The sequence below is a fragment of the Chlamydotis macqueenii genome, chromosome 2 (assembly GCF_036417535.1).
Source record: "Chlamydotis macqueenii isolate bChlMac1 chromosome 2, bChlMac1.mat, whole genome shotgun sequence".
Taxonomy (NCBI): Eukaryota; Metazoa; Chordata; class Aves; order Otidiformes; family Otididae; genus Chlamydotis; species Chlamydotis macqueenii.
Genome location: NC_141557.1, coordinates 103,631,531 through 103,647,365, shown reverse-complemented (window position 1 = coordinate 103,647,365; position 15,835 = coordinate 103,631,531). Strand labels below are relative to the sequence as shown.

Genomic DNA, 15,835 nt, shown 5'->3' with positions numbered 1-15,835 from the left:
ATCTAACAGCAAACGGCAAGTCCAGGCCTATACAGATTTCTACAGCATATAACGCAGTAAACAGAATTTACATGAAAAATGCTTTTAATGAAGAAATTCTATAATACACATTATTTAGCACAGCACCAAGAGTATTAAGTGTTAGTTCTAACCTTAACCACTTCCAAACAGCAGCGATAGGCTTCAGTTTTTATGTTCAGGAAAGGATGAGACAATAGATGGAGAAGCACCTTCTGACCCTCAGCCTGGAGCAATGAGTTAGCCTCGGCAGACTTCCAACTAAAAATGACAAATAATTAATTCAAATATTATTTATTTTACAGTATCCAAAGTTGTCGACAAAAAAATTTCCTGTTAGATTTCAGAATAATCTCTGAAAAACACTTCCTGAAGAGGTATATCAGCCTGAAAAATGACTTGACAGACAAAAGTTCAGAGATCACAATATATTTGTCAAAATTATAGTATCAGTCTTCATGTTTGTACACTTATTTATTTTTTTATACATGTAAGTAATCAAAGATCATAGTTTTTCAAAATTCTCATCAAAATAACAAGCCTCCAAACATTTACGTTCATCTGAAAAAATAAAATTCTATTGAGAATTGAAATTCTAAAAGCATTAGAACACCGAACAGCGTTTTGACATTTCCTAATTTAAAACTACTTATTAGAGAGCTCTTAAACGTAGTTTCCTTTGAAAAAATCCCAGAAGTCAAACTCTAAATCAGTATAAAATTAAGATTTTGTATTTCTAATTAAGTCTTCAGTAGAGAACTTTTCCACACACCACAGTGTACCTTAAATTCTCTAACTAGAGACACAGAAAATTTAAAAGGGAATTAAACCACACTGTTTAATAAATGAGATGCTATACTGTAATATACAGTATCTACAATAACATAAGTCCTCTAGGTTTTCTGAAAGAAAAATAAAAGTTACACAAAATACACTTGGAACAAAGAAATTTTTTTAAAGTTTGAAAGATACGTCAAAGTGTTTTAAGACTGTTTGTTTGTAAATCACATAGTAACTTAATATACAAAATCATAAAACCTTCTACATATAAAACAATAAAACATTAGTTTTTTTAGCACCTGAAATTTAATTTTCAATAAAGCCACTACAGAATGACACAAATTATTTAGAAGAGACATTTCAATGGCTAAAAAAACCCCAATTGTTCAGATACAGGGAATAAACAAGTGGAAATTCTACTCGAGAAAGTTTACACTTACAAAAGATTATATTTTCTCAAAGAAGAGTTTCAAATAGTAATGTACTCACATATCTGAGCATAAGTGAATGCACTCCTGAAGCAAGGGAAAGTGTTGATGGTAGGGTAGACTACTCAAGGCCTGATCAGCCAGTTCTACTAATTCAGAAAGATTCTTATCCCCCTGAAAAGTAAAATGAAGAGAAAGAAACTATTAGAATTGCAAATATTAAAAGCATACAATGTTATTGTATAATCTGCAGAATTTTTCATCATCCAACCCAAACTATTCTATGATTCTGTGATTTAATACATCTACCAGCTAGGGTTTGGTTCAGCCTTTCACAGAGAAGTTCATAATTAACCTGATTAAGAAATTCAATAGATTTAAAACAAATACGTTTTAGAACCTGCTCCTGGGGGACCTGAAAATCCTTCAGCTGCTGAATCCAGATAAACTTCTATTAAACTCATTGAGAATAATGTATGTCTAGCATTTCCCAGCACGACAGCTATAACTATTCAAAACACTTTCCAAAATGCCCATGAATACTTTATGCTTTTAATCAAGTTATTACTTTTTAAAATCAATATGTATTTTATGTGAGAATAGTATAACAGAAGATTTGACTATTAAACTTTAACAATTCATTATTAATATTAAAGAACAAGTTTTTGTTTTGTTTTTAAATTTAGGTACATATGTCTTCATGCTTTTGGTTACCAGACAGATTAAACATGAGGCATTTAAATTTGATGGCGCTAAATTCATTGTAAACAGTATTTTAAGAGCAAAGTATTGCTTTATTAAGTTCAGAACTTGTCTGCATAAATGATAGATTAATTCAGGTTTAAGATAGCACTACATTCATATTGCTGTATTCTACTCATTTATTTTAGTATCAATGGAACAAGTATTTTGCACAATTAATTGTCCATTTGAATAATGGAGAAGAATATTTCGGTACCATGCTAGAATCTTGAAACTAACAAAGCAAAGTATACTAATTGTGTTCATAACAAAGTGAAACACACACATCTCACACAGTCTAGAAGTAATTGTTTATTAGAGCTACGATTGCCAAGAAGTTGGGAATTAAAATTTTCAGAACTATTAAAATGCTGGACATTTAAATGCTGTACACACATTCTTTGCCCGTAAAAGGTCTTATGCCTACTTCCAATCTCCAAGTATTTGTTTCTTTTTTTTTTACTTAGGACTAGGTTTTTACAAACATAATGAGTAGTATTAGTAAAAACAAATATAAATTAACTACATCTTGCATGGTATGGAATACTCATGGACTTTCTTCACCTATGCTAGACTATAGTTTTTACCACAGAGAAAGGGAAGCGGAGGAAAGAAATTTGCTTACAGGAAATATTTTATAAAATAAAATACCACACCTTCTTATGAACTTCAATCATAAAGCTACAAGTGCATTCGATCGAATACGCAGCTTCTGAAGCTTGTTTATAAATACTGTAGTTCTCAGTATTCATCTGCTCCAGATAGGCTGCAATGGATTCATGAATATTTGGATATTCCAAGGAGAAGGATACATCCAGAGAGAGAAGAAACAAAGCATTCAGCAAACTCTTTTGTAAAACTTTACTCGCCTTTGAAAAAGAAAACAATGATCAGAACAACAACCTGAAAACACAGTAAAACCAACAATAGCATTTGCGGTCGTTCAACAAGTAAAATCACTACTGCTGTTAACTAAAAATCAGAGAAAGAAATACATCTCAAACGTGTTCTATACGAAGAATATTTTTTTTTTTTTAGTTAAAAAGTGAGAGTTCATTATATGTCAGTCCTAATGTCAGACCTGCAACCAGTCACAGAAGTTGTGTGTGATCCAGCCACAGCACTGACAACCAGACATCACTGGCCAGGGTCAATTTACTGTCTGACCGCTAGATGGCAGAGATTACACAGACCACAATTATGCCTGTATTTAACAAAAAGCTGTCTGCAATTCCGCACAGTAACATCACATACTAAGAACTGGGATTTCTGTTGTTGTTGTTGTTTTGGGGTTTTTTACTGCAAGTGTTCAGTATTCACTCAGCTAAAATTTTGATCTCAAATACAGTAACTTTTTTCCAACTCCCATCATATGTAGAATTGAAATTTTGTACTATGTATATCAAAATATGGACAAAAGTTATAAAAAGTCAGTAGATTAGTATGTCTACATTTATTTGAAGGTACAAGAAACTACTCATATTAATAGTTAAAGACTTAATATTTGTGACAAGAAGTCTGTAGCTGAAAATCAGCTACTCAGATTGAAAAATGTCTAAAAAAAAGACCTACACTGCAATAAAAACTGAATAAAAAAAATGTAAACCCTCACAGGTTCAAATACCTTCTAATACTTTCCATCTTACGAGAACTTCCAAACACCAGAACCCCCCCCCCATCTGAAATAAACAGAGGGGGGAAAAAACAAAACAAAAAAAAACCTCAAGAGCTACAACAAAACTTCTTTTAAAGAACACTGTAGACAAAGAATGATTAAAATCACTACGATTTTTTGAAACATAATTGCTTACTATGTTCCACAATACTAAGAGTGATGATTTTAAACATGTAGTTCTAGTCTTACTTAGTCTTACTTGCACACATACTATAAAGGAGCAGGGGGCAGCATAGCTTTGCAAACCATGCATCATACTACAGGAGGAAAATCACTATAGGAGGAAAAAGAACATTGAATTTCAAAAACTTATTAAAAACTATATTAAAAATATTTTTTAAGACTTGAAATCTGCAAAAGATTCTTCAGAATGCACTGATAACTGTAGAATGGACAAAATTGCCTTCTGGATCATGCATCAGCCAATATAAACTAGATTAATTTCTCTGTCCAGTGGCTATTTTTCAGTATTAATCACTGAGGCAGGTAGCACTTTTTGCCCTCTTAAAATGCAAAACCAAAAGGACAAATCACTTAAAATTAGTTATGGCATACCTTTTCCACAGGGAGAAGTATCTGCAGCAATCTAACAGTAAAGAGTGAAATGCTAATAAATGCCATTCTGTGATGCACCAACATCACCTCGGGCTGCTCTGCACTTATATTGGTTTTGTGATACAATATAGTTTCTCCAAGCAAATCCAAGACCAAAAGCAATTTGTCTTTCTGAAAACAAAATGAGAAATGTGATCATCAGAAATAATTGAAACATCATTATATATTTACAGTGTTTACATAGCACCCATAGAATCATTAACACAATTATTACAAATAACTTAAAAAAGCAAAAAAGGTACAAAATACATGACAATTTGTTTCTTATCTGAACAGAACCATGCATGAGTTCTCACTCTACCTCGCATTCCTTAAACCTACATTCACATCGCACACTTGCACTTCTGAATACTTTGGTCAGTAATTATCCATTACCAGTTACTCTCCTCCCTCCTTTTTTTTTTCCTCCTTTTTTCCCTTTCTTTCTTTAATTCCTGCTGACTATACTTCTGAACTTCTGGACTTCTAACTATTTTGAAGTTAACTTTTAAGACTGAAATATTAGAAGGTTGTTTCAACCTGCTAATAAAGCTTTATCTTAGAATTTAAAAAACCAAGCCAGAATCCAAACTTTGAGAACATCAAATGTTTTTTATGCCTATTTATTCTCAAAGGAAACAGCAGCACATTTCTCAGATTATGTAAAATCCTACTCAAGAATCACTATCATTTGGATAAATCCACCTTATTGACAGTGGACAAAACAAAATTAGTTTCTAGGGTTTTGCACACCTGAAAAAAACAGGTTTGTACTTAAGGACATTAGAAAAAAGGTAGAATTAATTTCAGTTGCCAGTTTTGGAATGCAAAATAACGATTAAGAAGGCAATAGCACATATGAGATTTAGCTTATTAATTACAGATTTATACACTGTTAAGCAATTATGTACTATTTAGTTGACTCAACATAGCTGAAATTGAAGAAAATGACAAGAAGCAATAGACTAAATCAAATTAGGCTTTTAAAGTAATTATCAACACACATTATTACACAGTTTGCAGAGGCAGGAAAAGCCTCAGCTTCAATATCATGGACTCTCAAATCAACAGTAGATTTAAAAGGTTTATTCCTCCCTGAAAGAGGGACAACTGTCTTACAGCTAGTGATCCAAAAAAGCTGAGAGGCTATAGCAACCTGCAGTATCTAACTTCTTGACATGGAAGAATCAAACCGTACTTAAGTACAAGATGACAAAACCGAACACAGTAAGAACTTTACTTGGAAGGAAGGAAACATAAAAACAGAATCATAGAATAGTTTGGGTTGGAAGGGACCTTTAAAGATCATCTAGTCCAACCCCCCTGCAAGGAGCAGGAAGATCTTCAACTAGATCAGGTAGATTTGCGTGCTCAGAGCCTCATCCAACCTGGCCCTGAATGTTTCCAGGGATGGGGCATCCACCACCTCTCTGGGCAACCTGGTCCAGTGCTCTACAACCCTCAGTGTAAAAAATTTTTTTCCTAATATCCAATCTAAATCTCCCTCCCTCTATTTTAAAACCATTACTCCTTGTCCTATCACAAAAGGCCCTACTGAAGAGTTTCTCCCTATCTTTCCTGTAAGCCCCCTTTAGGTACTGGAAGACCACTATAAGGTCTTCCCGGAGCCTTCTCTTCTACACAACGAACAGCCCCAACTCTCTCAGCCTGTCCCCATAGGAGAGGTGCTCCAGCCCTCTTATCATCTTCGAGCCTCTCCAACTGGTCCATGTCCTTCTCATGTTGAAGGCTCCAGAGCTGGACGCAGTACTCCAGGTGGGGCCTCAACAGAGCAGAGCAGAGTGGGAGAATCACCTCCCTCGACCTGCTGGCCGTGTTCCTTCTGATGCAGCCCAGGATGCAGTTGGCCTTCTGGGCTGCAAGCACGTATTGCTGACTCATGTTAAGCTTCTCATCCATCAGTACCCCTGTTCTGGTTTTATTTAGTGAGGGGGAGCTACGGTGGTAGCTTCTGTAGGAAATTGCTAGAAGTTGCTCCCCTTTGTTCAGTGGACTCGGCCGGGCCTAAGGCGGACCCGCTGCTGGCCAAGGCCGAGCCAATTGGTAGCAGAATGTTCCCTGATAATGCCTCTGCTATAAAGTATTTAAGAAGGGGAAAAACAGAAAATAAAAAAAAAAAGGGGGGGAAGAGAAGAGATGATGTGAAGAAGCTGAGTGGGGGCAGAGAGGGGGAGGCGCAGGCCTCGTGGGCCTTGCAGGCCTCACCCTCTGGCCTCCCGCTGGGTAGCCAACTGGGTCCAACTCAACCCGGCCTGGCTGCAAGAAGTGGAGAGGAGATGAGATGTGAATGAGATCCTGAGAGGCATCTGCCTGCCCGTTGGGAAGAACTGCTTGTGAGAGGAACAGTTGCAGATGCCAAGGTCAGTGAAGAAGGAGGGGGAGGAGTAATGCTGCTCCTGGCCAAGATTCCCCTGCAGCCTCTGGTGCAGACCATGGTGGAGCAGGCTGTCCCCCTGCAGCCCATGGAGGCCCATGGAGGGGCAGAGATCCACCTGCAGCCCATGGAGGACCCCACGCCGGGGCAGGTGGAGGCCTGAAGGAGGCTGTGGCCTGTGGAGGGCCCGCTGGGACAGCTGTTCTGGATGGACTGCACCCTGTAGAAGAGATGACCCATGCCGGAGCAGTTTCACCAAGGACTGTGGCCCGTGGGAGGGACCCCACAATGGAGCAGGGGAGGAATATGAGGAGTTCTTCCCCTGACAACGAAGCAGCAACATAAAACAACCTGTGATGAACTGACCACAACCCCCATTCCCTCTTCCCCTCTGTGCCACTCGGGGTCGGGGGGAAGGTAGTAGAGATAACGTTAAGCTCAGGAAGAGGGAGGGGTGGGCGGAGGTTATCTTGTTCTCTGTCTCATTATCCTGCTTTGTTTTTAGTAATAAATGAATAGTTTTCCCCAAGTAGAGTCTGTTTTGCCCGTAACAGTAACTTTAAGGATTTCTCCCTGTCCTTATCTCAAACCTCGAGCCTTTTTTCTTATATCATCTCCCCCTATTCTCTGGGAGGGTGGGGGGAGTGAGAGAGAGACTGCGTAGTCTGGTCCCGATCAAGGCTAAACTACGACAACCCTTAAGTTCTCCTCAGGGCTGCTGTCAATCCATTCTGTCTTCCAATTACTTTATCAAAATGAGCTTTATTGAATTGCACTGCACAGTCCAGCTCTGCATCACAAATTGACGCAGATTCCTAACATTCAATGGGAAATGAATTTTGTGTCTGAAAAGCATTTTACTAATAAATATCAAAGTTCTACCAATGGGATAAAGTTACATGAGCCAAGCTTTTTTTTCCTTCTTTTTTTTTTTAAAAAAATCAATATAATTCTATACAACAATCCATCTGAATTGCAGATTTTTGCTTGTTAGTAGCCTGGAAACAAACATTATCATACTAACAACAATCAGTACAATGTATGTGTAACGATGCTCACAGTTTCTACTGTAGTTTGACAGATTTACATGCAATGGAATATACTGACTCAGGTCATACAACAAATAGACCAAAGATTATATTAAACTTCTTAGATTAAATGTTCTGCAAAGAATCTTCAGTACTGACTTGTTGAACAATTACAATAGATTTTGACAGATCAGTACACGAAATTAAAAAAAAAAAAGTTCTCATTCTCTTCTAAGTTCTGTAAATAATGTAAGTATTATCATTTGTAAAATACAGAATAGTGAAGCCTAAAGTAATATTTTAATTAACAGTTATTACAATACCATTGTCTCATATTCAGTGGTATTTTCATAGAATCATAGAATGATTTGGGTTGGAAGAGATCTTAAAGATCATCTAGTTCCAACCCCCCTGCCATGAGCAAGGACACCTTCCACTAGACCAAGTCACTCAAAACCCCATCCAACCTGGCCTTGAACATTTTCAGGAATGGAGCATCCACAACTTCTCTGGGCATCCTGTTCCAAAGCCTCATCAGCCTCACAGTAAAGAATTTATTCCTTATAGCTAATCTAAATCTACCCTCTTTCAGTTTAAAGCCATTACCCCTTGTCCTATCACAACAGGCCCCTGTGAAAAGTCCCTCCCCAGTTTTCTTATAAGCCCCCTTTAGCTACTGGAAAGCTGCTGTAAGGTCTCCCTGGAGCCTTCCCTTCTCCAAGCTTTACACCCCCAACTCTCTCAGCCTGTCCTCATAGGATAGGTGCTCCAGCCCTCTGATCATCTTTGTGGCCCTCCTCTGGACTCACTCCAACAGGGCCAGGTCCCTCTTATGTTGGGGACTCAGAGCTGGACGCAGTACTCCAGGTGGGAGTCTCACAAGAGTGGAGTAGAGCGGGAGAACCGCCTCCCTCGACCTGCTGGCCACGCTTCTTTTGATGCAGCCCAGGATGCAGTTGGCTTTGTGGGCTGCAAGCACATGTTGTCAGCTCATGCTGAGCTGCTCATGATCTCACCAGTACCCCCAAGTCCTTCTCCTCAGGGCTGCTCTCAATCCATTCTCTGCCCAGCCTGCATTTGTGCTTGGGATTGCCACGACCCAGGTGTAGGACCTTGCACTTGGCCTGGTTGAACTTCATGAGGTTGGCACAGGCCCACCTCTCCAGCCTGTCAAGGTCCCTCTGGATGGCATCCCTTCCCTCCAGCGTGTCAATGGCACCACACAGCTTGTTGTCATCAACAAACTTGCTGAGGGTGCACGCACTCTATCCTACTGTCCGCGTCTCTGACAAAGATGTTAAACAGGGCTGGTCCTAATACTGACCCCTACGGAACGCCATTCATCACTGGTCTCCACTGGGACATCAAACCATTGATTACAGCTCTTTGAGTGTGGCCATCCAGCCAATTCCTTATCCATCCGTCAAGTCCATGTCTCTCCAGTTTAGAGACAAGGATGTCGTGTGGGACAGTGCCAAATGCTTTGCGCAAGTACAGGTAGATGACTTCAGTTGCTCATCCCTTATCTACCAATGCTGTAACGCCACCACAGAAGGAGTTTTCATGTATTTTCATTTGAATTTTCAGTAGAATTTTCATGAATTCTAACTTAAGTCATGTGCATTTAAGATTACACTTAACTCAAGTTTTTAGACAAGTTTCAGTCTGCAGCTCTGGTATGTTTGTTACGTGCAAAAGCCGCGCTGGCTTACATTTCAGCTTTTAGTTGTTTTCAAAAAAGCAAGTCATCCATTGTTATTTCATCTGTTATTCAATAACCCGATACTCCATGTATATAACAACTCTCAGCTGTGCTCAGGTATGCATTTTCAGTAATTTAAATTGTTTGGTCAACAGCACCTTAACACTTTTCAATCTCTCCCAGACCAAAAATTTTCTCCTTTCTTTCCCAGATAACCGACAGAATTAAGGATAGCTGAAATCTGTGCAGGGATCTATAGGTCCTGTGTAGGAAATGGATACCATGTAGCTTACAATTCCAGTCTTGGACCTAAAGAGTTACCTCCCTAATTCTGAACAGATAGTTTATAAGGAGTAGAGATAGTGAAAGTTGTCATTTACATCAAATTGGTCTCCAACATTTGTAGTCAGTACTTTTCCCTCAGATCCCGTTCCCTACATGTGTTTCTTTCAATGGCTGCTTAACAGCCTTTCACTACAAGACAAAATCCATTACTTATTTTCTCAAGGTGAAACTTCAAGCACCATCTGGTAAAAGAACTTGCATTTGAAATAAAAGGGACGTGTCAGTGATAGAACTAGTAATAAACTATTTAAGATTTTCAAAAGGGTAGCTCAGCAGAAGATCAGAAACATATATGAATCACTGCAGAAAATGTCAGAGGCTTATAAAAGCAGACCGTTAAATACAGCTGATCAAAGCCTCAAGAGTCTTACCAATTCCAATGCAAAAAGGCTATCATCTTCCCAAACATTTTCAGAAATAGCATCACCAATAAGGAACATGTCTTCAACAAGCAATTCAAGAACTTCCATCGTCACTCTCCTACTGCCTAGGAATACAATGAGAGGATAAATTCAAATATAGACAAAATATTATATCATGATATTCAGAAAACACCATTTTGAACAAGGTATATTCCAAATCTGAAATTCTTGCGTTTTAATTTTTCTATACACTTCTACTGAACTAATGCTAACTGCCCTCAGCTTTCAATAGCTGAATCATGGAAGACAAATAGCCAAAATCACAATAGAAGATACTAAAGCAATCATATACGTGAAAAAAGAGTATGTTTCCTTAAATCCTATAGTACTACAGAAAGTTTACTACAGCTGTAGATCCAGTTACTGGACTACTTTGAAGTTCAGAATAAAGTCACTTATTTCCTCCACCCAGGCAGCTAGGTTACAGATATTCCATATCTATTATCTATCCCTGTTAATCTGCATTTTTTGGTATAGCAGGAGTGGCTGTCTTCCTGGATTATTTTGTTTGAAATCTTATTTTGAAAGACAAGGAGATGAATACCCACTTTATCCACTTGTACTTTTCTCCATAATAACTTTCCCTCCTTGTTTTTAAGCTAATATTTATTCATTTTCATTGCTTCTTCTGACTTAGTATTTCTTAATAACAAGGTTAATCTGGTCTGTCTGTTGTTGACTTTTATACTTTGCAGTTTTATGCTTGAACATGGGGCCACAAAGAAACCTAGCCCGAGCTTAGACATTTTCGGCCTACATTTACTACAAATACAAGCCTCCCTGTAATGCCTCCAGATAATGAGACAATAGAGGAGAAGCAGTCAAAGGCTAGAAGGTTTCATGAAGAACAAAGCATAATATCTGGAGCCAGACCAAATATTTTGAACCTCATACAACAGAGGATGCCAAAACTGTCTGGCATTCTAGGGAACCACATGGTGACAGCTTCCCCGAAATACTCCATTTAGTGCAACTGTTGGCTTAGTTACTTGTTGATGGTATGTTTCTATTTAAAATCACGGATGGATTTCACACAACATCATTGAATTTCTCATTTAATTTTTAACTACCACAAAAATCTTTCATCCTTCAAAATCTGTTCCAAAAAAAAAAAAAAAAAAAAAAAAAAAGGCAAGTTCTACTGTTAGTTATTTACTGAACATTAGTTTGTCACTTTTTCTACCTTTTGTAGATTTTATACACTGTAGAAGCTTTGTTGATATACCTGAGGAAAAAAATATATATGTGTGTGCGTCTGACTATGTAGTGACAACGAGCATAGCTCCTGCAATTTGCAGCCTAAGTTATCTGCTCTGAGTGAGCATATGGCAGGGAATGGCAAAGGGCCTTTTTGAAAGCTTGCTTTTCCCTACCTCACAGAAGTGCTGGTTTGCATTTATCTTAAGCAAAACATTGCCAATTTGAGAAGTATATGCCTGAAAAATCAAAAAATCTCTTTTTCTCTCTTCACAGTTATTTTGCAAATTTCTGCACTTAAAACATTTGAAAGGTGACTTAATAAAAACCTCCATTATAATCCAAGTATTTAAAAGGTGGGTTTGAGTTACAGTTTCAGAAATATTTTTAAGTTAATAACTAAACATAACATAACATATACAGCTTTGTGTTGTTACTGTCTGTCACTGTCTCACAGTATCACAGCATGCCTTCAGATGACACGATTTCAGATCGATGGGAACAGGATAAAAATATTAGTTTGCTTAAAATTTATGTCTCATTACAGCACAGTGAAAGAAAGAAGAAATATGATTTAGTAGAGTTTTAAAAGTGTAAAAAAAACTGAGGGCAAGAGAAACAAAGATCAACTCCATCTGAAAATAAAACTATTTTAGTTCTATCATAAGATGCAAAGAAAGAAACTTGAAAGATGGAAAAATTCACTCTATTTTACTCTGCAGATTCGAAGTGACATGTGCCAGAAATGGAAGACATAGAAAATACATTTTCTGCAGTTTTACATTATAAATAAAAGAGAAGATACCAGAAGTTATGAATGTGCTTCTGAAGAATTAATATTTAAACATCACTATTCTGAAAAAGGAAAACAAAAAACTTTTATTCATTTTAATTTTGTTTATTACCAAAAAAATGAGGATTGAATAATTTTCCTGTGGAGACAGATTAATGATGATGTTACTATGAAATACACAAGCAAATTAGTATTTTGTGACAGAACGGAAAGCCATGAGAAGTTATAAACAGTCATAAAAACAATGGCAAAGGGAAATTTTCATAAATATTCAATACAATTTTTATAAGTTAAAGTCTCTATGCAGCTCAGGAAATGTTGACAGGTATATTAAAGAGAAATTTTTTAGTATTCTAGTCATAGATAGATATCTATTTCCAGCTCTTATATTTGAAAACCTTACCACATTTACCAATACTTGTTTTGAATGATATTGTTTTAAAACTAAATACTGCTATACACAACCTAAGAGCAAAAGGGCTGTCCTCCAAAAAGGCTTTGCACTTTAGAACCTTTGTAAGTTAGAATAAAAATCAGTAGTTGCAATCGACTATCATTACTTACGTTTCTTGAAACATTGTCATGGTTTAGCCCCAGTCAGTAATTTCATACCACACAGTGGCTCGCTCACCCTCCCCCTCCCTAGCAGAATTGGGAAGAAAGGAAAACTCATGGGCTGAGATGAAGAGAGTTTACTAGGATAGCAAAGGAAGATGATAATAATAAAAAAATACAGGGATACTAAAAGATACAAAACAAACGATGCACGATTTCTCACCATGCAACACAGCCCGTACCAAGCAGTGATCATGGAAACAAAACTAAGTAGCAAGCAAAGGAGCGAAAGAGAGGGAAGGCTGCCCCCTGCCAACCCCCACTTAGATACTGAGCATGAAGTTTATGGCATGGAATACTCTCTTTGGCCAGTTTGGGTCGATTATTCTGGCTATGTGCCTCCCAGCTTCCTGCATCTGCACATTAGCAAAACCTGGGAAGCTGGAAAGTGTCCTTGGTCTTTTTACCAACAACTCATAACATTCTTCACATATCAAATCCCATACTAAATCCAAAACACAGCAGCTACTGAGAAAAAAGTTAGCTCGATCCCAGCCAAAACCAGGACAAACATAATTATAATTTGTTACCACATTCATAAGAAGAAAAACAAACCTTTTGCCAGAATTTTTGTTTTTATTTCTTGAACAGGAGGAAAACTATATGCCCAAAGAGATTAGAATACATGATTTGCTAAGCGTGGTTACTTTCGTCTTCTTGAATGACATTATATTCAGCCAAACCATTTTTCCAAAACACACTCATTTCTTCCTACTACTACTTCCCACCATCAGTAAAAAGCACTTGAAACTTCTGCAGCAATTCTGGACATCAACCAGAAGATTCAAGCTTTATGACTTGAACAAAGCCCCTAGAAAATAACTGTTACAACTCTCTACAGTATCAGTAATTATCTGTACTTTACTTATTTCATAATACCAACTTCTTAAGAGGTTTGTACTAAAGATGAGAAGGACACATAAGTATTTAATTCAAAACTTTCTCACCTGTTCTCAGAAGAGGTATTGCATTTTCCAAGATGGAAACACAGAACTGAGGAAGACTAAGCTGCTTCATCTGTAATTCCCAAGTGTCCTCATTTTCAATATCTGGTAGGTCATTATGTCCTACATCAAGTTGGGAATGAAGAGAGATCCTGGAGTTTGCATTTGCTTGAGTACTGTTTCCACTTAAAATGACAAACAAACAAAACAAAACAAACAAAAAAGAGATACAGTTAACTCTTGCAAAGAGAAAACCCAAATACATATAGATGTTAAAAATAGCATCAAGTATTTTCATGTCCTCCTTCCTTAATGCATATCCTTCCTTCCATCCCAATCTTCCTCTGCTATCCACCAGTGTTGCAGGAAGAGGGAGATTTTGTTTGGTTGGTTTTTTTAAATGCCAGAACTCATAGCATCACAAGTGAATGCCTACTTTTTGGCAGTTATCTTCAAATGCATTTAGAAATGTGTACTGGAAGAAATACACGTGCAATGAATACAACATAGCAAGAGAAAAATCAGTTGATTTGAAGCATTATTTTTGATGAACAAAGTCTATCAGTTGCTTGAAGCAAGTCCACTCACTAAATTAAATTTCAGCCTGAAATATACCTGCTACACTGAAACCATTCTATGCACCTAAGCACAAGAACCCTCAGAAGGAAAATTAAGTAAGTGTGCCCTGTAGGACCTCTTTGTCTGCTATAAACCAGAGAATACTCCCTTGTCCAAGAAAGCCTTACGTGCAACCAAATATATATCACAAAATATATATATACTGTAATAACAATATATATCATTATTTAAAATTATGAGCTTCATATATAGTTCAGAATTTTATTATTTTCCAGCTGATTTAAAAAATAATCTAGTTCTCTTGGCAGCATTACAATTAACACAACTCAGAAAAAATGTGTTTTTTCAATGTTTCTTCTTATCCAAAACAACATAACTGCTTTAAAAACCTGTATGGCTTTTTTAGTTGTTTTTTGTTTGGTTACTTTTTTTATTATTTAACAAGCTGAAGAAACTGAATTGTAGCATGACTGTGTTGCATTGTAACGTCTAACTAAATGTAAAAGTTGTCTAAAGAACAGCAATTAAGAATTTAAAAGTCAATTGATTTTAAGAGATCAACAGAAGACTAAGCAAAAGAGATGAGTTCAGCAATACTTAGTGGTTCTCCTTGCACTTACCAGAGCATACTGAAGGAGAGGTATCAATCATAAAAACAATTCAGAGGAGGAAAGGTTAAGTTTCCAGGCAGAATTTGAAACAGACAAATAGATAGATTGAAGAGTCTCAAGATTTAAGAACAAGGAAAAAGAAGAGTTACATACAGAGTGGCAATAAACAAATAATTTATATTACAATTATGTTGAAAAAGACAAGATTCACTAAAAGCAACTTTCCATATTAAAATTGGCAACGTGAGAGCAACACTATAGTCATTTCCCTCTAGCATACTTTCTATTCAACATAATGTTTTTCTTATGCTGTCTCTTGGCTAAATTAGATCTTTGTAAGAAACAGGATTCGTGGGTAGTGAGCAGTTCTAACAGCTTATAATATGGCCTTATACTTTTAATAAACCACTCCCTGGTTTGTAGATGTCTCATCACTGCCTTAACTGGTGCTTACTCTTACGTAGATTTCCTTACTACACTCATAGCCAGGCCATCCCTTTCTCTTGCACAACATACACCAGCTACTAGTAAACCGTTAACTGTTCAACTGGAGAAAATGGTCAGGTCCCAGAATGCATCAAGGCCAGAGTTCATTTACAGTGCCATATTACTTACATAATAAAAAATTAATATATTAGACTTAAGATGAGTAAAAATAACCTTTTAATATAATGACTCTCAAGATGCATTTACAGTTATGTGAGCTATTCTCACCTGTAATATCACAGTCTATTTGAATACCTAGGAGTTATTCAATCGCTGTCGATATACCATAGAGACTCAAGAGAACAACCAACAAGCACATAGTAACGATTTACAAGAACTTTTAAATTCCCACATACTAAAAGATATTGATTCTTCAACAGCAGCTTTAAGTCTGTTGTGTCAAGATTAGTAACAAAAGCACACATGAACAACCACCTCAACATTTTGAAGGTATACAGACAATTCATCATGTAATACCGGAG

The 15,835-nt window shown here is 37.0% G+C and overlaps 1 protein-coding gene across 5 annotated transcripts in view; it reads right to left on the bottom strand.

The window, feature by feature from the left end:
- RTTN (rotatin) overlaps positions 1–15,835 on the bottom strand; it is an 89,410-nt gene that overhangs the window by 64,923 nt on the left and 8,652 nt on the right. For 4 of the 5 annotated variants that reach the window (XM_086740558.1, XM_086740554.1, XM_086740556.1 and 1 more), the window contains exons 9-14: positions 13,681–13,862; positions 10,078–10,193; positions 4,198–4,368; positions 2,624–2,836; positions 1,288–1,400; positions 153–279 (exon numbers count right to left, since the gene is read on the bottom strand). In XM_086740558.1, the coding sequence (XP_086596684.1) occupies positions 153–279; positions 1,288–1,400; positions 2,624–2,836; positions 4,198–4,368; positions 10,078–10,193; positions 13,681–13,862 (922 nt within the window). The remainder of the gene's footprint in view (positions 1–152; positions 280–1,287; positions 1,401–2,623; positions 2,837–4,197; positions 4,369–10,077; positions 10,194–13,680; positions 13,863–15,835) is intronic. The other variant, XM_086740559.1, reaches the window with a different exon arrangement.